Source organism: Zootermopsis nevadensis, unplaced genomic scaffold, assembly GCF_977971745.1.
Source record: "Zootermopsis nevadensis isolate Lab colony 2312 unplaced genomic scaffold, Znev_1.0 Znev_ptg000088c, whole genome shotgun sequence".
Taxonomy (NCBI): Eukaryota; Metazoa; Arthropoda; class Insecta; order Blattodea; family Termopsidae; genus Zootermopsis; species Zootermopsis nevadensis.
In genome coordinates, this window is record NW_028259219.1 from 1 (window position 1) to 19114 (window position 19114).

General features: G+C 41.3%; 2 protein-coding genes across 4 annotated transcripts; both read right to left on the reverse strand.

Annotated features, from left to right (window-relative positions):
* Positions 1 to 45: 45 nt before the first annotated feature.
* LOC147870858 (uncharacterized) lies at positions 46 to 4370 on the reverse strand. Of its 3 annotated transcripts, XR_015533106.1 has the most exons (3): positions 3358 to 4034; positions 3059 to 3234; positions 46 to 2063 (listed from the first exon to the last, which is right to left on the reverse strand). XR_015533106.1 is itself a non-coding variant. In XM_087341786.1 (2 exons), the coding sequence occupies exons 1-2, from the start codon at positions 3483 to 3485 to the stop codon at positions 1496 to 1498; spliced, it is 696 nt and encodes a 231-aa protein (XP_087197912.1). In that variant the 5' UTR covers positions 3486 to 4003; the 3' UTR covers positions 46 to 1495. The 3 variants fall into 3 exon arrangements, 1 of the variants encoding a protein (XP_087197912.1); XR_015533105.1 differs by having other exon boundaries at positions 3059 to 4370; XM_087341786.1 differs by lacking the exon at positions 3059 to 3234 and having other exon boundaries at positions 3358 to 4003.
* A 128-nt stretch (positions 4371 to 4498) lies between these two features.
* On the reverse strand, positions 4499 to 14466 carry LOC147870859 (kelch-like protein 10). Its single transcript, XM_087341783.1, has 8 exons — positions 14257 to 14466; positions 11938 to 12128; positions 10502 to 10753; positions 8916 to 9195; positions 7047 to 7283; positions 6044 to 6213; positions 5566 to 5726; positions 4499 to 4683 (listed from the first exon to the last, which is right to left on the reverse strand). The coding sequence occupies exons 2-8, from the start codon at positions 12123 to 12125 to the stop codon at positions 4499 to 4501; spliced, it is 1473 nt and encodes a 490-aa protein (XP_087197909.1). The 5' UTR covers positions 12126 to 12128; positions 14257 to 14466.
* Between the last annotated feature and the right edge of the window lie 4648 nt (positions 14467 to 19114).

A 19114-nucleotide genomic window follows, 5' to 3' on the forward strand; every position in this document is an offset into this window, starting at 1 on the left:
GTCACTTATGCCTACTTTTGCATAAACCCAATTAATAGGGGTCCGACCTCCCAGGGGTGAAATACTACAATGGCCAGTTACAAGAAGTTTCGAACTCCTTGGATGTGGATTTTTCGAAAGGACAATGACAAATGTTCCGCTGACCCTTCGCGACATGTGCGGGAGTGAATGTATTGAAAACGGAAACATTGCTTCATCCTTGATGGGTGGTCATAGTTCGAGCTCGACCTCATGGCTAGACGATTACAGTTGGTTCTTCCTCAGGCACATGGCACAATTATCCGGTATATTGGAGCAAATCAGCCAAATGTAATTTTGCAATTTTTTTAAATATCAGACGTAGTTCAGAAATCGATAAAAAATTCACAGTCTGTTGCCTTCATAATGACGGTTTCATAATTCGAAACATGTCGCCACAAGTGGATTCATTTAATACAAGACGAAAGGTGAAACTGCTGTGTGTTGATGAATGGTAATATTTTAGATAAAATTAAACGTCTGTAAAATAATTCATTTCAATAAGATTTCTTGTGCAGAGAATAAGGAGAAGAAATATTTTTTCCTTCTTTGCTGCAATCAATATTTCTCTTTATTTTTTGTAGCTACTACATCAATTCCTAGTTTTCTACTTTATTTCCGTAAGGAAAGTAATTAAAACTAATGTGTTCATCGTGGTTGTAATCAACTGGAAAATACTTATTTTTCTGTGCCAGTCCAGTTTCGTAGTTCGAGTCCCGAACGGGCTGAAACTTGAGATGAAAAGGGTAAACCAGGCTTTGGCGTATTAATCCGGTTTATACAAACGAAGGATGAGATTATATTTTGAATGCCTTACGTCATCCAAATGTGAACGATTTTATGAATTTTGGCATTGATTAATGTATTAAATTTGAAGAGAGTGGCGACAGTCAGTCGCTTCAACGTCTTTCCTCGAGACCTTCCGTGACACTCACAAAGCTTTCGCCTCGTAAATTTGTTTACGAGGCGAAAACTTAAGCCTTTCCAGATATAGAATGACGGTTGCCCTAGAACAGACGCCTCACTGCGACTGGGACCAATGAAATTCGAATGTGCATTTCGGAGCGTTTGCGACGTTATCCTGTGATTTTGGGGGACGAATCGGATCGCCGCATTCAATTCAAAATTTAAGAACGGTTACGAGTTGCGGGGGTATTTATATCGTGATTGTGTTGTGACGGGGCTCTCAAGTTTTGATCTTCAAGTCGTGCAGACGTGTTCTGTTCGCAAAGTTTCAGTAAATAAACAGCCGATTCATTGCACTCTCTGAATATCAACATAATTGTGTCTTTGCATCAGCGTGTCTCAATTCGTGAATAAATTGAGTGATTTCAACAACAACAACAACAACAACTGTGTCGTGAAGAATTGCACCAGCTCAGCGACTTCGCTGCCCTCCCGCGAGCGTCGCTCCAATTAAGGCCTCTTCGTATTTTCCCTGAGAGTCCGAGATCCTCGCCCACCGACTGACCTTATGTCAAGGTATCCTGAGAAAACCTTTAACCCTCTCCGCGCACCGAAGTAACAAACGTTTTAACCGCACCAGCGCCGGCCTAGCTATTGGGTTCGAACCCGTGGCTACATCAGCAGATGGACGGTTACATTCCGAATCCAACATTTCTTTGCATTTCTCTACTGGGTTCGAACCCGTGGCTACATCAGCAGATGGACGGTTACATTCCGAATCCAACATTTCTTTGCATTTCTCTACTGGGTTCGAACCCGTGGCTACATCAGCAGATGGACGGTTACATTCCGAATCCAACATTTCTTTGCATTTCTCTACTGGGTTCGAACCCGTGGCTACATCAGCAGATGGACGGTTACATTCCGAATCCAACATTTCTTTGCATTTCTCTACTGGGTTCGAACCCGTGGCTACATCAGCAGATGGACGGTTACATTCCGAATCCAACATTTCTTTGCATTTCGCCTCCATCGATTTGTTTCTGTGTTTGTAGGCGTAGTCGCTTGCATTCGGTAGGTTCTTGATGACACAAGTCGACATCTTTCTTCTACTAACATTCATGTCTGCCGCCTGGCTCCTGCAATTTGAAATAATTAAAAGTGAAAACAAACCCTCTTTCATCGTCCATTAGTATAATCTACACTCAAGACAATTTTTATCACATTTCGCGGACACAGTTACAGAAAATATGTATATATATATACTTTTACTTTTGGGGTTCTAAAATATCAGAGATTTCGGTGTAGTAAAAAGAATTATCTTTGCGAGTCGTAAAATGTGTTGACCTAAAAATATCCTTGTCTGATGGGCTGGCTCTGTCTTTGGGTTGAATGGGAAACTGCTTGAAGCTAAGGGCAAAGCTTCCACCGAAATGTCGTTGCTTGTATTTTGTTTCCTGACAACCTTAACAAAAGTTCCTCCAATCGGAATTCATTCCCACACCATATTTCAGAACAGTTCCCACGTGATTTCTCTTTTACTCAGATGCACATAGAACATGGGCCAGCTTGCTATTATAACGTAACACATTTTATTACATCAAAATGGAGGAAGAGGTTACCACTATTTTAAAACGCTGTCAAATGACTTGTGTTCTGAGCTAACTGCGTTTGGTAAACTTCATTAAACCATTACCTTCGGTCTGAATAATAAATTTAATCACACGCTTTCTTTGGAGAGATAAGCACGTCTTGTTTGAGACACGCGCCCATGACAATATTTCCTTCTCTTAGCAAAATAGTCTGTGGGAATTCTGGCTTTTGCACAAACAAGTATGAAGAAATTTGTCTTCTGGGATGTTTTTGGAGCTCCTTACTCACTCCGTCAACAGATGGCAGGAGACTGCGTGGTCAAACACGCCAAGAGACAGCCATTTTAAAATAAATTTCCATCAGAAATGAGAACATGAGACGGTAGGCGTCGTTAAACCTGAAACTGGCCTAACACTTTGATGAAAGCCGAAGTTTATGGCGATGCTGATGTGCTGAACGCCAGAAGATTCCTGCCCAAGAGAGTGCCACTGATCAAAGAAACTTAGTCAAAGAACTTCTTATTAATGCAGTCACGGCTTACGTCTGATTAGCATTTCCTAGTCATTCGCCGTCTGCTTTAACCAATCAGCTTGACCGCAACGTCGCCCTGCCGCTTTTCATTCCATCCATTTTTCGCACTCTTATTCGAGGCTCTGAGTAATCAGTACGAACCTCCGAAACGTCGGTCAGTTTCTACGTCACTACACGGCGCAGCATCTGCAAGATCGTGGATATCTTGACTGGAAATGATTCACTTCCTAGTGCTTTTCGAAAGTAAGATTTTGTGATTATACAGCCCTGAAAAATCATACAAAGAAACAGACAAACAAAGAAACAAACCATCGATTTTCCTTGTCATTGAAATATGCAACACGTTTGAAGAAGTCGCTCCCGTTATAATAATTACAGATGACGAAGATCATATCGTCCATCACTTCTGCGTTTAATTCATAATCATTGAAGTTCATGGCAGGGATCTCGGTCCACGTCTCTTCTGCAGGGTCGTACTTTTCGGTACTGAGCTCGGATGATATCTCGTTCTGTCCTCCTGCACACACGCACACAGATTCAGTAACAGGTCACAGCATATAAAGAAAAGCTGCCAAAGGGAACTTATCCTAACCCCATTCAGCGAGACCCTTCTTGATATTCATTACTCTGTCAAATGGCCACGAAATGTTTGGCCTTTATGGAGCCACAAGATTCATTACCTTATTCACAAAAGTCGGTAGTTGGCCTCATCTCACACAATCTAGTTCCTTAAAAACATTTTAATATTATCCTTCCTTTTACGCCAATGTATTACAAGTGGTATCTTATCTTCAAGATTACCAATTACAAATTTCTAGATGTTTGTATTTCCCGAAACTTCAATGTTTCTTACAAACGGATTTACGCTCTTAAAATTGGTAATTCCGTATAAGGAACGAATGAATGAAATACAACAAAGAAAATTCATTCCCTCTTGCATTGTCAGCTTTAGTACCAGGAACAGCTACAATTTCATTTTCGTACTTGTAGCATCAGGAAATTGCGCCTGACATCTGTTGTCTTCTTCATGAAAATGCGTGCGAAAGTAGACATAAATATCAACACAAGATGCACTGTTCCAAACGGCGTTAGAAAACAAGTGACGAAAAGCAAAGATAGCGAAGGGACTGCTTTATACCATCGGAGTTTTGGAGATAACAGCGCGGCAAACTGGAATTTCCTTGCTACAAGAACAAAATATTGACCTTTAAAACTGCGACTGTGTGAAAAATGGGGCATAATTTACTTGAGATACCACAAGAGATTGTTAGTTAGTTAGTTAAGTGTTCTTTGTGGAGAATGTAATCGAAACCACGAATCGGGGTTAACATTAGTGACAAACTAACTCTGTAATGACGGGAGAAAAATTCTGTTCATAAAATCTCAGTCACTCAAAGAAACCAAGAAAACATTTCACAATAGCGATTTCTGTAAGAAGGTTAGAGGAGCATCACTCAGAATGTCCGGAGTTCTCACCCAGGGCGTACAGGAAGCCATGGAACGCGACGCAAGAAAGAAACCAACGTTCAGAATGCATTGGTGCAACGAACGTCCATTCGTCGGTGTCCGGGTCATAAACTTCCACCGAGTTTAGACGATTGTTTCCGTCATATCCACCAGCGACGTATATTTTGTCTGTAAAAAGAAATTAGCCATATGACACGAACTGTACACACATTTGGTGTAGGGAGAGGCGTTAAAACTGGTCCGTGCAGAGCACAGACATGGGACAATTCGTACTTAAATTTGTAAATCTATTAAGTCCCCCTTCGAGTCACAGAAACTGCACAGACACGGCTGTCTCTGTTCATCTGTTTCTTTGTTTCGAATGCACACCATCGGCGTGTCAAAGGAAACGAATTTAACTGATAAAATTTAATATAAACAGCATAAAGTGCTTAAATTAATGCATAATGGAAATGATGGTAATTTATTAATACATCTCCTGTGAAAGGAATTTTATTAAATTTGGTATCAGATATGTACGGAACGAGCTGCCAAGCGGTGCAATACATTTATAATACAAAGTGCTGTTTACGTGAGATCATTAACTGTCTCAAAAACATATTAAATCCGTATTATTTGAGAGCCAGTTTGATAGTTTGATGGTTATTTGCATTCACTCCTAGTGCACACTAAAAAGGCAGAAGGCGACGCAAGGGACAGCTGACGAGAGCAGGAGAAACCATCACGCACTCAGAACTTCAAGCCGTTGCAGTCTGTGAAATAACGAAGTCCGTAGCACGGATAAAAGAAGAGTTAATGAAAGAATATTGGATAATGGAGGGAGGGAAACTAAGTTCAAGAGCGAGGAGGAATGCCTTGAAGATGAAGGCATAATGTTCGTCTGAAACGTCGGCAGAAGCCAAACGACAGCCATCTTCGTACTCGCCGCCGTGAGAACCTCAAATCCTGCGATTCCTTCAACCGTTCTTGCGTTCTTACACGCGGACAGACAGACAGACGCCTCGCGTTCAGCACTAACTCACAAATTTCTGTTTCACAGGATTTACGTACCATTCAGTACAGCCGCACTTGCATAGCTTCGCTCTGTGTTCATGGGAGCGATCAAAGACCACTCGTTCGTCTTGGGGTCATATCTTTCCGCCGTTCTGTCATAAACACAACCGCCCATGGCGTACACTGAACCTCGCAGAACTGCCACACTAAAACCCCATCTGAAACGATAAAAGTACAAGCTCTGCTATGCTCATTTATTTCTGATGGAGATGCATTTCCTCTCGTAGAACGCAATTGTTCGCTCGTCATTGTTGAATCATAATTCAAATGAATTAACAAGCAAATCGCATTCTTAAAAACAAAATTGTCGCAAAAGTCCTCCGACCTATTCGCACTTTGCACGATGCTCCTGTGTGTGAGTGGTACAATTTTACATCCCCTGCCCAGATTTGTATCTTGACTAAGAGAGCGACTATCAGCTTTTGAAGAAGGACTCTGCTCCAAGGAGTTCCTTAGTTACCAAGCTGCATCTTACCTGCGTTCATGCATAGGCGCCACCTCGCGGCATGTCTTCGTAACAGCGTTGAAGCAGCAGCATGAGCATAAGTATTCTATGCCGCGGTAACCACCGATGACGTAAATGTCGAAACCGACCACTGCCGTGCCATGGTCCATTCGACGACCGATCGAGTCGACCCCTTCCACCTGCAGGAACGACAGGTTATGGCTTTATGTTTCTTTGGGTCATTCGATCTACTGAAGTGAAGTCCTTACAATAGAGTCCAAGCGACCAACCACCAGAGCAGAGGTGCAACCCCCCAACAGTGGACCGAAATTGCTACACCGTGGAGGGAGGCACTCGACAAAGACCGCGAGAAATTAACTTGGAGCGAAGGTGGGATTATGAGAGGCGGAGGAAACAGGAAGACCCGAAGAGGAGCTCTCGTCAAGTTCGACAGACGAACGTAGAATTAATTTCTGATCAACAGCTGACATTTCAGGTTCGTACTTTGGAAAGGACAGATGTTAGTGTTTTGGGTTTTATCGACGCAGAGATGGAGGCAGTACGTCCCCCACCCCACCCCAAAGCCTTCTAATTCACGAGGCGTTACCACGCAGATGGCCGACATCGACGCTGATCAGTGCTTCATTTATTACGTTGAAATCCACTGACGATCAACGATGTTTAAAATCAGCAGACAGGTTGCCATGACAGTTGAAGTAGGACGCTTATTGTAAACGATATTTAAGGCAAACTTCAGATCCGTCGTCGATTCCCATTAGAACTTACTTTGTACAAGAGACTCAGCATTTGAGTAATTTATTTATTTATTTATTCTTTTTAATTCATGTGTTTGGAGCTTCTCTTAAAAAAGGGTTCAGTGCAATGGAAATAAACGAACACGAAATAAAGAGGCTAAGAGGTCCTTGTGATTAAGCTTAAATAAACAATTACTTAGTAACACTAAGGAAAAGTAGTTTCTCTCATAGGCGTCATTTAACAAGGCGCGGTAACAGTAGAAATACGTGCAACTCACCACAGTCCACCGGTCTGCTCGTGCGTCATAGGCTTCAATCACATCTGAAGGCACTCCGTCACGATACCCACCAACAGCAAATAGAATGTCCTGTGGGATTCGCGGGCGGGCAATCCTTGGTGTCATGAAGTCTTTGTCGTCCTTCGACAACCTTTTCGAGTCGTCCAGGAATTTGAGCGTCTCCGAGATCACGGGTCTGCACGCCTTATTCTTCCTCACGTACCGGTGTTTTATTACCTGTTGAACAGTTCATTGTGGAACTTATGAACTTTTAGGAAGGGATTCCATGTTCCATTGCAGAGGAGACAAGAAATTCACACATAATTTGGTTGGGAAATCACCGAAATACACTGTGGTATATATACAGGAAAATGTGTTTTTTGGTTTATGCAACGACGCTCTTAAAAAATGCACAGTTTGAGGAGAGAAGCGAAAACAAATTAAATCGATCTTAGAGAAAACTATTGAAATGTGTTTCAACCGAAAGTTAAATACTTCAGTAAGTGTTGCATTTTGAGTTACATTAAAAAATGTAATTTATTTCTCGTCTCTCCCGTGCGAGATGCACATTCTTTTTGATTCGATAACTTTAATTAATTGTCAAAATTACGTAGCATCAAAAGAAAATTATGACAATTAGTTGCTTCGAGTTTCAAGGGAGGCAACCTTCTGCATGTTGATGGTTGGGTGGAATGCCCGTCAACACAAAACCGTGTGATTGTGCTCGATGTCTATTATGAGGCATTGCGTGTTTCGACCTTAATTGGTCATCATCAGGTGGTTCTCTTTACGTGTTGGAAATTAGTAGATACGAATGATAAATTTTAAAGACAACATTTTCATGAATCCGTGCGATTGTATCGCACGTATTCGTAAAATGTGAGTGGCTGAAATTACAGGGCATTTGACTTAGGGTAGAAACATTTTTTTCTCTCGGGTTAAAGCGTATGGCGGAATGGAAGAAGGAATATGGCTGCTTCGTAAGATGACGGTTACCATATTTGAATGTTAAATCTGTCTATGAGTTTGAAGCCCCTGGGGTAATTTACTTCTGGATGTAGAACGAATCTACCTTGCTGAACTTTTCCGATATCTGTTGTCCCTATGTGGTCAATCAGCTGAAGATTATCACGCTGATGTGATCTCTGGTTGACTATATATATATACCGTCGGAGATGCGTGAAATTTTTATAGCAGCTAAGACCCGCTTCTTATGGCGTAGGATCTTCAGTTTAGTTGAACGCTGAACCAAAAAAGTGATTTATCAGTTCGAGTATTTTCCTGTTCGAGCTAAGGGGACGTTTGAATGCAGTTAACGGTGGAATGCCGTAGTTGAACTGAAACGCGTAATGGATCTCAATAAACGCTGAGACTACAATAAAAGATTGTAACGCCGACGGACTGTCAAACTTAAAGACGATGAATAAAGGACGATCATTATCTCCAACCACATTTCTGCATAAAAGGACGAATCGAATATTTGTTTTGCACATACACACGCGTATGCGAGCGTGTTACCAGCGGCATACGACAGGTAGTTATTGTGGCAATGGAATCTAAAGCAATTTGGGAATTTCTTACGCAGCAAATTTTGATCGGAAAAAGGCATTCAAATCATTGTGTAAATTTCACGATGTTGTCGTAAGATTGTAAACAGAATTGGAATGTGTCAACAGATTCTGTTAAAACGTATCAGTATTAAATCTAATGAACGAGCTGGAACTGCGGACAGACAGACAGACGGGTTTACACGTGACGAAGAAAAAGGCTCACAATTTGCATTAATTAGTTACGAACAAGTGCGAATATGGAATTAAAAATGCGGGTTTCAGTTTCCATAAACATCCACGATTTCAGGGGCATACTGACCTTCTTCTTGAAAAATTTTGCGTCAAGTCGTCCCAGTCTGACGCCCTTCAAAAGGTCCGCGATGTGACCTTTCCTGTTGTCCGGGTCGTGGTTGATCCACCGGAGAATGCACTCCCACACAAATGTCTCGTCCTTCACGTTCAGTTCATCGGCCTCGATTATCGCCTGCAGCTCCTCTACAGGCAGTTCCAGCAGTTCTTCGTTCTTCTGAGACAATTCCACGAATTGGCGCAGAACGAAGCGACGAGCGGGAGTCTCGAGGTCGGCGCAGAAGTGAGACCTGCGACAGCGAGGGTAAGAACCGACTCAGAATCGTTCTTCTTCGAACTCTGACACATTGAACCACCGCAGGAAGAACTGGATTCTCATTCACTTGCAGACCACAGTATTTCGCCTGAAGTTTTTACCTTAGCCTTTTGGAGCCCGAATGAGCGAAGCTGAGCGCAGACACGTGGAGAGGCAACGCTGAGATACGCTCCGTTTAACCGTGACAAAACAGAAAGTTTTCGGCTCTGAAGGTTCCCAGGCAATGCCCGCTCGTCCTCGAGATAAGGTTATAAGTTGAAATAAGGGCACGGTGTAGAATTTTGAATTCTGTCTTTAACCGTAGCGAAACGACGTTTTGGTAACTGCGTGTGTTGTGAAACCTTGTGTAATCGGACTATATGAGGGGAACCGCGGGTCAAATGTACGAGGGAAAGGGGAACGTGGTCATGGAATTGAACAAATAAGTAGAGACTCAATACAGATTTTAGTCGCCAGCGAATGATGCGGACGTGTCGCACGCACAAGCCGACGGCAAAAGTCACTCGTGAGCGCTGTTCGAGGGAGTCCCTGTACTAAAAGAGTGAATTTATCAGTCACTCTGTCCATCGCATGAACTGGAGGTTCTGGTGTGATTCTGCCGATATCAGTTGATTTGCTTGCTATGTTGTCCTGAACAAGAAGGAGTAAGAGTTCAGCTTCTACGGGACCCAGTGGGTTGGTCTTTGTCTTTGCCGCATAATAACCAATTCTCTAAATATCTTGAAGTGTTCATAATAATCAGCAAATCTGGGGTGAGGTTAGACCAATGAACTGTACCGCGTGGACATCGCTTTATGCACTTTCGCCGGTGGAATCCAATCACAACCGATCTGGTTGAAATTCGGTCGCTTAATGCGGGAATCGGATAATCGAATCTCGGTTTACAGAGGTTTTGCTGTATGCAGAAGTATTTCGGGCTGAATGTTGATTTTGGTGTTGAGAGGATTGTGCAAGAAGCAAGGAATGCTGCATAGAGAGAAGAACGAAGATAAGGATTTCGAGAGGAAGACATATTTAATTATGACCCTGCAATAGATCGCGATTAACGTTCCATATGGTGAAATTATTCATCTGCTGATCATAATGACTATCAAAACATATGCAGTTAATCAGAAAATTTAAATTACAGGGACGTTAATAATAACCCGTCAAACATAATTATTTGCTCAGTCCTCAGTCAGAGAATTTAATCTCCAACCCGGCTGCTGTCTTGAGTAAAGGTCATTCGCTCCAGTGACGAAGGCTGGCGTCACAGCAAATGACAAATTAACATCAATTACCTTGCGACACTTAAGATGCCGATACAGTTGTCGGCGTCCATCGCGTCCGTGAGGAAGTCGCAGCAGAGTTCAGTAACGCCTGGTACCCACAAGTAGTCAGCCGTCTCGAGCAGCTGACGCGCGTTGTCGGAGCGGATGTCCACTTCGCGAGAATAAACATAATCCAGTATCTGGGTCATCACGTCTGAGCTGACTCCGAGGAGGAAAACATCAATCTCCTCACTGGTGTGCAGTGATGTCGTGAAGAGGGTCCTGAAACGTCGATTTGGAGAAACGGCGAGCAGAAAATTACAAGTCATGCTCACAAAGTTTAAGTTTTTATGACTCACGTAGCCAAATAAAAGTATCCTTTCGTCAATGTGGTGGATGAATTTTTGTTACCTGAATAATTAAAAAACACTAAGAATAAGTACGAATGGGACCGGATTAACTGCGATTGGGTGAAGGGCCTGCGTAGGCCTAACAGAATATAATTTACAAATCGGAAAGCAAGCAGCGAACATTTGAACTATAGAATGGCCACCCTCGTTTCTTACATAACCTTGACTCCTTTAAGAGATGTCTTAGGTTATAACAACTACAGAAATTTTAAAGCCAAATAATATTTCAACATACATCGCGGGCTGTACATTCCACTGATTGATCAGTTCGTAATATGAAATCTATTTGTTCTGTAAAAACATTTTCCCGACAATAAACAACTGAAAAGAAAAGCCGATGTTTCTACGAGGCCTTTAAGAAACAAACAATTTCCTATTACAAATTAAGGGATTTTCAGTGCAAGACAAACGGAAAGATTTCGGTGTTGGAAAACTGGAAAAGGGGCACAGCTCGTAACAAGACGTGAGAAACGTCTTTATTTAAAACACAAGCAAAATAACGTTTGCACAAATTCTCGATCGAGATTCTCCTACCAATGAAACATTTCTCGCGAAGATCTTTGTTACAGTTTGTTATATTTCAGTCAGAGCAACACACAGCAACTTTCAATGTTCCGGGCATTACCAACTTTCTTCTGGACTTTGTCGGTCGTCTTTATGAATTAAATCAAAGACGATTTGGAAATGGATTGTTTCTATTTCTCCCTCCAGATCGATTGACTGTCACCTTGGTACAACCGCACTTAAAAGTTAGTACAAAAGACCACGTACGTCTTCTGCGATGTTGCTTCGTGTTGTCTCGTAGAAATTATCGGACGTTTCAGAGGCGCTTACTGCCTCCATCATCAAGGAAAGAAGGCAGTAAGTACGTCTGATGTGCCACTCAGTTTCTACGGCGCCGTGAGATTTCATGACAATGTTCAAATAACAAAAGACATTCAGCCATATAAAAATACAGGTTTCTGCATCAAAGGGATAAAACATTTCACATACGAATCGACGTCTCTTGTGTCCTTAATTCACGTGTTAATAAACCACGTCAGTAAATGAACAAACCTGAAATATTCGCTGTGCATCGACAGAATCACTCTGTGGACTCGAAAGACGCCGCCGTCCTCCGACCTCAACACCGCGTCACACAAGAAGTTCCTCTCTCTCAGCTCGTTCAGACGGACCAATGCTTTGGTGCACGTGCACCTGCCGCCATCTTGCTCAGGACAGCCGCTTTCTCGCTTAACCTCCATCTCCTGAAAAGACAGTCGATCGCTGTTACAAGTTTTTCTTCACACTGATGCGTGTGCACATCAACTGGGAGTGACTGAGAGGGAACAAGATACTGAGAAGAATATCTGGTCCGGAGAGCAGAATGGCGAAAATTGCATAATATGGAGCTTTATAGGTCTCTTCACTAATTAATAAATTGTAGGCTGTCTGATCGAGGGTGATTAGATGGGCTGGGCTTGTAGAACACATGGCAGAGACAAGAAATGCAACTTTTTAATCGGTAGACCTGAAAGGAAAAGGTCACTTTAAAGTCCTATACGTTGCTGGGATAATATTAAAATCGATCTTAGAGACATGTGGTATGAAAGTGTGGCTAGTGGATGTGGCTTAGAGGCGAAGTCTTGTAAACACGAACATGAAACTTCTTGTTTCATAAAATGCGAGACATTTGATTACCTGGGCTACTGTTAGATTCTCAAGCAGGGCTTCCGCTCCATGGACTCAGTTTGTTTCTTTGTTATAGAAATGCCTGTTGAGGTTCAATACAAAACGACAAAGCTCTAAATGTGACTGATCTAAGTAACTTCATAGACGGCTTACCGAACCCGAAGGTTCATCACCGAATTAACCAAAGACCTCCACCGGACACTGCCCTGGGCCAACAAAATCCAGTCTCCTTCGACTCCTATCTCCCATTAATCCCGCCTGAGATTATCCTCCCATCTACGTCTAGGTCTCGCCAGCGTTCTCTTACCCTCAGGCTTCCCGACCAATACCAGGTGCACACCTCTTGCCCCATCCATGCATTAAAACATGCCCCGCCAATCTCACTCTTCTTGGCTAAATCACTCCGAAGATGTGACTGATTCAGGCAATATTAAGTCATGCCGCGTGTTTGTCATTACTCGCATAATTTAAATCTCCTTATATGTAAACTACGTAGACATTACGTATAAAAACATCAATGTAATCCATAAAGTCTTAGATGCTTCTATTCTGGTGAACCAATTTTAAAAAATTACGACAAAAATATGCCATAGAAATTGCGTGACCTTTGATGCAGAACCAGGCAGTTAAGTAAATTTTGGAAAAAGAAGTTTACGCCTTTTCATAAGCATAAAATTTTCGAGTTCTTCTCTCTCTGTAGAACTAAAAGTGCTTAACAGTTTACATAATTAAGGACCTTTCTGCCTAAATTACAAATTTATATACACTACAAGCACAAGATGTAATTTAAATTTATCAATTAACGCGAGAATTACAGTTGGGAACAGTAAAAAAGGCTCTAAGTTGTTCTAACGCATGCGTAGATCACGCCACTCAAACACTGCAATGAGCAAGATATTCTGTGAAAAGTCTATTGGTACTCATCTCGTCAAAGAACAGCCCACTTCCTTTGCTGAACCAGAAGATTCATTATCGTGTTCGGAAAGCCAATTCGCTACATCGAGTCCCATCTCCCAAAGCTCCATCTTAATGTTATCCTGCCACTGACGCCGAGGTCTTCTCAGAGGTCTCCTCCCTTCAGGCCTTGTAAACACTCAACTCACCCTAACAACATTGGGTGAGGAGCTCGTCATTCACTTTTCTCAATTATCTGTCCCACTCTCGTTTTGGGTCCAAACATCTTCCTCAACACTCTCCTCTCAGAGGCCCTCAGTCTATGTTCCTCCCTCAAAGTGAAAGACCACGTTTTGCACCCATAAATTCTTTGCACTCAATAATAGCAAACATTACCCGGATTTAATCTGCTGTTGCAGGGAGATAATGAGAGGGAGATTCGTCGATAATTAGGCTTGTAAAACCGAAATAAAAATTCTTCCGAGTTCCCTAAAACGCTTTAATAATGTCGATGTATCAGGAATTGTAAAGTGTTAGAATTATTGTTCAGAATATAAACCCCACTTCTTAGTATCGACATATTTTTATTAAGATTCTGGGCTACTAAACACGTTTTATCCCTTTAAGAAGTTAATTGCCTACTGGAATATTCTTTTATTATCAATGATGCCGTGAACAAACAGAAGTCAATGCAACATTACTTTAAATTATGTTAAAAAGAAGACAAGCCTAATTCCCTTACACGAGATAAATAATGCACATAAAAACATTAAATGTGAAGAACAATAATAATAAATAGGAATCCATTACCTCAAACTTTGTTCAGTTGTACGAGACCACGACGTCCACCGTCAATGATCGATTTAATCAAAACTAAAATGGAGTTTCACAGACTTCTTAATAATTCTTATATAAGATAAGTAATTGTGATATTCTAAGAGGATTTTAACAGCACAAAATTATCTACTCTACGACGCACTTCTTCTACAAGCGATTCACAGCTCAACTCTTTCCGCAATAACGAATGGATTGTTGACGGCGATAATGAAACACAACAATGCCGAGTAAACAGATGACTTAACAATTAGTTTCTTGGGTAAAGGAATGGAGTGCAATACGGTTCATTCATTCAATTATACTGCATGCATAGGAAACGAGAAAAGAGCTTTATGGCATGCTCAGCCAAGATTGTTGCAGGCGTGGGTTAGAAATTCCACTGATTTTGACGTAAATACGTCTATACGGAAGGGTCATTCCGCAAAAAAGTGTAACGAAAAAGTGACAGGAAAATGTGTAACATCTGATAACAATGGTTACCTAGGAAACGTCATCTGTTTACTCGGCATTGTTGTTACCTATAAAACATTACATTACATTACATTCATCTACCACAGACCCATCTTAAGCGTAACTAATTCAAGTTAAATAAGCAATGTCTTAATCAAACTTTACTCAATTGTAAAGCAGTTATGACGTATTTACGTCTAATTCTCCGGAACCGTGGTTCCACTGACAATTTTTCTTGCTTTGTTATCCACGCAGGTGTTCACATAAAAGCTGACCATTGTCGGTCCATATTTGCAGACTGAGTGTTTGACGAAGCGTCCCACCCCCTCTGGGTTCAAACCTCAGAGAACCAACCAACCATATTCTTTGGACGGGATGACCTCCTGTTATATACGGGCCAATTATAGAAAATGCGTTAATTAGTATATCCAATATCCTTAGATACAAAGCTGCAAATTGTAACTATTTGTGTAATCGGTACTCTCCCTAAGCTATTTCAAAATAAGCTACACACAAGTTATTTTCAGTAAGGGAAAGCAGGATGTTTCAACTGATTTCTAAATCATCCCTAGTCGTCAACTAGCGATGGAATTTACTGTAAACAAACCAAAGACCTATATGCAGTGGCAGAGTACCGAGATGAAGGAAGCTATTATTTTGTAACCATTTTAGAAAGTTAACGTCACTAAATGTGTATAAAACCACGACGACCGACCACCCTTATTCACTCTCTGAACTTGAGTTTGGATCGTCTCTGCGCAGGAGAGAACTCGACTCTTGTTAGAAGTCGGCTCTGCCCGTGCTTAGGCAGATCAACATCTCTCGATACCTGGATCTCGCAACAACTTGTATCAATTTATTTGCAATAAATTCTCAAGTTAACCTCCAGCTTGCAGTACTTCGATCACCCCGAACTGCCTCCCAAGGGATCCGCTCGCCCTGCCAACCTATCCCAGCTCGGGATACAACACTCCCATCAGCAGCAACAGACCCCAGTTTGAATTGGCGATGCTCCCGCCACGATGGAACCCCGTCAGCGTAAACAAAACTCCCGTTTCAATTTTAAGGCTGTTTGCCATTACCAGCAATGCGTTTCGTACGCAGGAATGGTGTTACCTAGGAAGGGACGATGTCCTGCGCATGCGCAGGACTCCGCACATTGTTGGTAGTTGAAAAAAAGAACAACAAAAATAAGTAGCGTATAATTTGGTTGCATTCCGTCATAAATGTAAAAAGTGAATAATTAATATTAAATGTGTTCTCTATCAGAAGGAAATAAATTTAAAAATAATGAGAATTTACATAAGAAAGAAATGTAATTTCATTTTCGCTTGCTTAAAAATAACGTCAGGTTTTATTTTACTTAATTAATTTTAAAAATAATTTTTCAAGGCCCCGGGGCTGTTGACCCCGTCACCGCTGGACCAGGGAAAATGTTTCCGGGGGCCTGAGTGACCCATGTTTCGCGGTTCTGGCGTAGAGAATGGAAGTGTAATGCCTCTCAAGTTGGCTGATCTCTCTTTTCAAGGAGACTGAGTTGGAAATCATAATTGTTATCTCTTTCTGGGTCTAATCCATGACACAATGGAGACTTATATCGCTCATCAACTGAACATGTGATTTCGTTCTGACTTGTTAGGTTCCTGCTTGATTCACCGACATTTCCACAAGACTCAAACATTTTTAATACACAAGAAAGTGTTTCATAAATTTTAAATTAAACTGAATAATTGTGACCAGTGTAACTTTTTATGCTGCTGATGAATAATGCAGTAACTTAAAATGGAACTGGATCTCTGGAGTCCAGCGCACAGACGTGGAGACACGGCGGGCAGTCGGATCTCGTTTGTTTAACGACGATATTTGTAATCTAAAGTGCATTACGTCGAATGATGAGACGAGTAATGAATAATAAATTGTAAAATACGTTGAAAGAAAGGACTACGGCCTAGTTTCCGGTACCAACACAGAATGTGCCTGAAAGAAATAAATAAAACCACGAAAAACTTCAGTCAGGGCAACCGGTCTCGGACCTACATCAAATCGATTGTAGGAATGAGATTATTCAATTCCGAGGCACGTTAGAAGCGTAGACGCGAATTTTGCACGAGCTTTTCTTGTGCGTAAAAAGTTTCTATTTCGAGTCTGACAACTTGAAATTGTTTACCAGCCACAATTTTTCACGTGCTCAACCACATCACTAAATTCTATGCTGATTTACCATTCCTGGTAATGGAGATGTCCAACAGCATGAGAAATTTAACGACGCATTCGCTGAAAGTTCTGCCACTCGAAGCAAAGTCCGTGATGGAAAATAATTTCTATTCAGTTTTAATTTGAAATTTGCTCGCTGCAGGCGCCTCAAGCATCAGGAACTCGTGACGCCACTTCGGAAGGGTGCACGTGCACTCAGAGGAGCGACTTGACGAGATTACTGCGTCTGCGCAGCTTACAGAAAACGGAAAATGCTTTTAATAGGCATTGAATTTCCTCTTCTTCAGTTTTTCCCGTACGCGTGTTCTGGCATGTTCCAATTCACAAGCAAGTGCGAATCCTTGAAGCCACTCGGCAGGACTCCTTTGACAAGGGACAGATGTCCACTCGCACGAGACAGGATTGAAAAACGCGAGTGGGATGCGAACCCACAATCCCAGTGCTCAAGACGCCCAACACCGGCTGTGGTCGTCGTCTTGTATAAAATTTATTTTAATTTATTCTGACAAAACTACGCAGAAAGATTGAAGGAAATTGGATCGAGTATTTGAAATATGAAACTAAATCGCGTACAACACAACTTTTCCATTTAAAGTTTATTAGACAGAAATCATTGCGTTAATATGAAGAAAGATTGGCCGCGCAGTCAGAGGCGTGGTCTTGTGCCGTTTGGTTTGGGTTCGAATCCCACTCAAGCCATGGATGTTTTTCTGTGCTGTGCTGTCCTGTGCACAGGTAGAGGCCTTGTGACGGGCCGATCCTTCGTTAAAGGAGTCCTACCAAATGTCTATAGACCAAGCCAACGAAAAGTTGGGACCCGCAGTGCTCAGGCACTTGAAGAACGGGTCGTTCCCAGTACCCAGTAATAGCTGAGCATCAAGATCAGATAGCTTATTTATTACAAGTTTAATGGAAATGCGTTCTAACCTGTAACTATCTACAAAAATATTATCAATGGCAGAGTTGGAGTTATTTTGAATTCTTGTGGGAAAACTAACTGTAGGTGTAAGATTAAACGTTGCTAAACGAGACATTGCTTACGGCAGCTTTCAGAGAGATAGTCAATATTTATATCTCCACAGATTATTATTATTATTATATATTATTGACTGCAAATGGGTTTATACCCGGTGGCAGTGACCTACAATAAGATACAAAACAATAAGACACAACAAATTCCGTTTTCGGTTTGTAAATGTAGTGCATAATGCTGTTTAACTTGTTAATAAATGTCACCTGTTGGTGCTCTGTATATTAGTAAAAACATAATTTAGACAAATTTGTATCAAATTATACAGCACAGCATTCTACAATTACGTTATTATAATATTCTATTTCAAGCGCTCTGTCTTCCAGTGAACTAGGCTCAAAATATTTCTTTGTACGTCAAGTGTCCGGACGACTCTATCATGGAGATATTTTGTGACTTCCTCATAATAGAGACGAAAATCTTGGTGGCTTTGGTTGCTGTCCTCTGAGTTGTAGCGCCGTGCAGTCTGGAAGAAGCTTACCAAGGTTTGAGAGGACCCTGAGGCCTTCATCGTCGCCTTGTTGATGAAGACAGGAAGGACATATGAAATGTTGGTAAAGTAAGACTGCCAGAAATTACAAAGGATTTTCTATCTACTCAGCTGTAAAGCTTGATATTATTATTAAGTGATAAGTAACATCATTGCTGAAAAGAAACTTTCTTTCAGAGACTGTTTACATCATTGTAGAAGACCTCTATTTTATGTAGTTGCCATTGGAAGGTTTGCCTTTTTTATTTGAGTTATTCGTACTCGCAATGACAATCATTCTGAATAAGAGTTTCAGAACTGACTATGGCTGTACTTTAAAAAAAGTCTGTGTACTGTTTCACAAAGTTTTAGAATTTTAAACTTTACACTGTGGTGTGTAGTTTCTAAACTAGTTAACTGGTGTAAATTAATTGGAATTGTAGTAATCTGCGTTATGACAGTTTGTAGTCCTGTTTGTGGTTACCAAGGTTTTGCAGAAACCTATCACCTCCATCTTAAATCCTGACTACATGGCTTAATACCGTGGAAGACTGTGGCCCAGATTTTCACTGTTATGAAAGCCTCATCTCATGTTGATTTAAATTATGTCTGGAATAAATATTTGTTGAATAACTGCAAATCATGGAAAAGTGAAATATGTAATTTTC

Bases quoted from the DNA above. Each gene is read 5' to 3' on its own strand.
- LOC147870858 (XM_087341786.1), bottom strand. From the start codon at position 3,485: ATGAACTTCAATGATTATGAATTAAACGCAGAAGTGATGGACGATATG. The intron at 2,064-3,357 runs GTTTGTTTCTTT...TTCAAATTGCAG, and splicing joins AATGACAAGGAAAATCGATG to GAGCCAGGCGGCAGACATGA.
- LOC147870859 (XM_087341783.1), bottom strand. From the start codon at position 12,125: ATGGAGGTTAAGCGAGAAAGCGGCTGTCCTGAGCAAGATGGCGGCAGG. The intron at 7,284-8,915 runs GTCAGTATGCCC...ACTGTTCAACAG, and splicing joins CAAAATTTTTCAAGAAGAAG to GTAATAAAACACCGGTACGT. The intron at 6,214-7,046 runs GTGAGTTGCACG...TCGTTCCTGCAG, and splicing joins GAGCAGACCGGTGGACTGTG to GTGGAAGGGGTCGACTCGAT.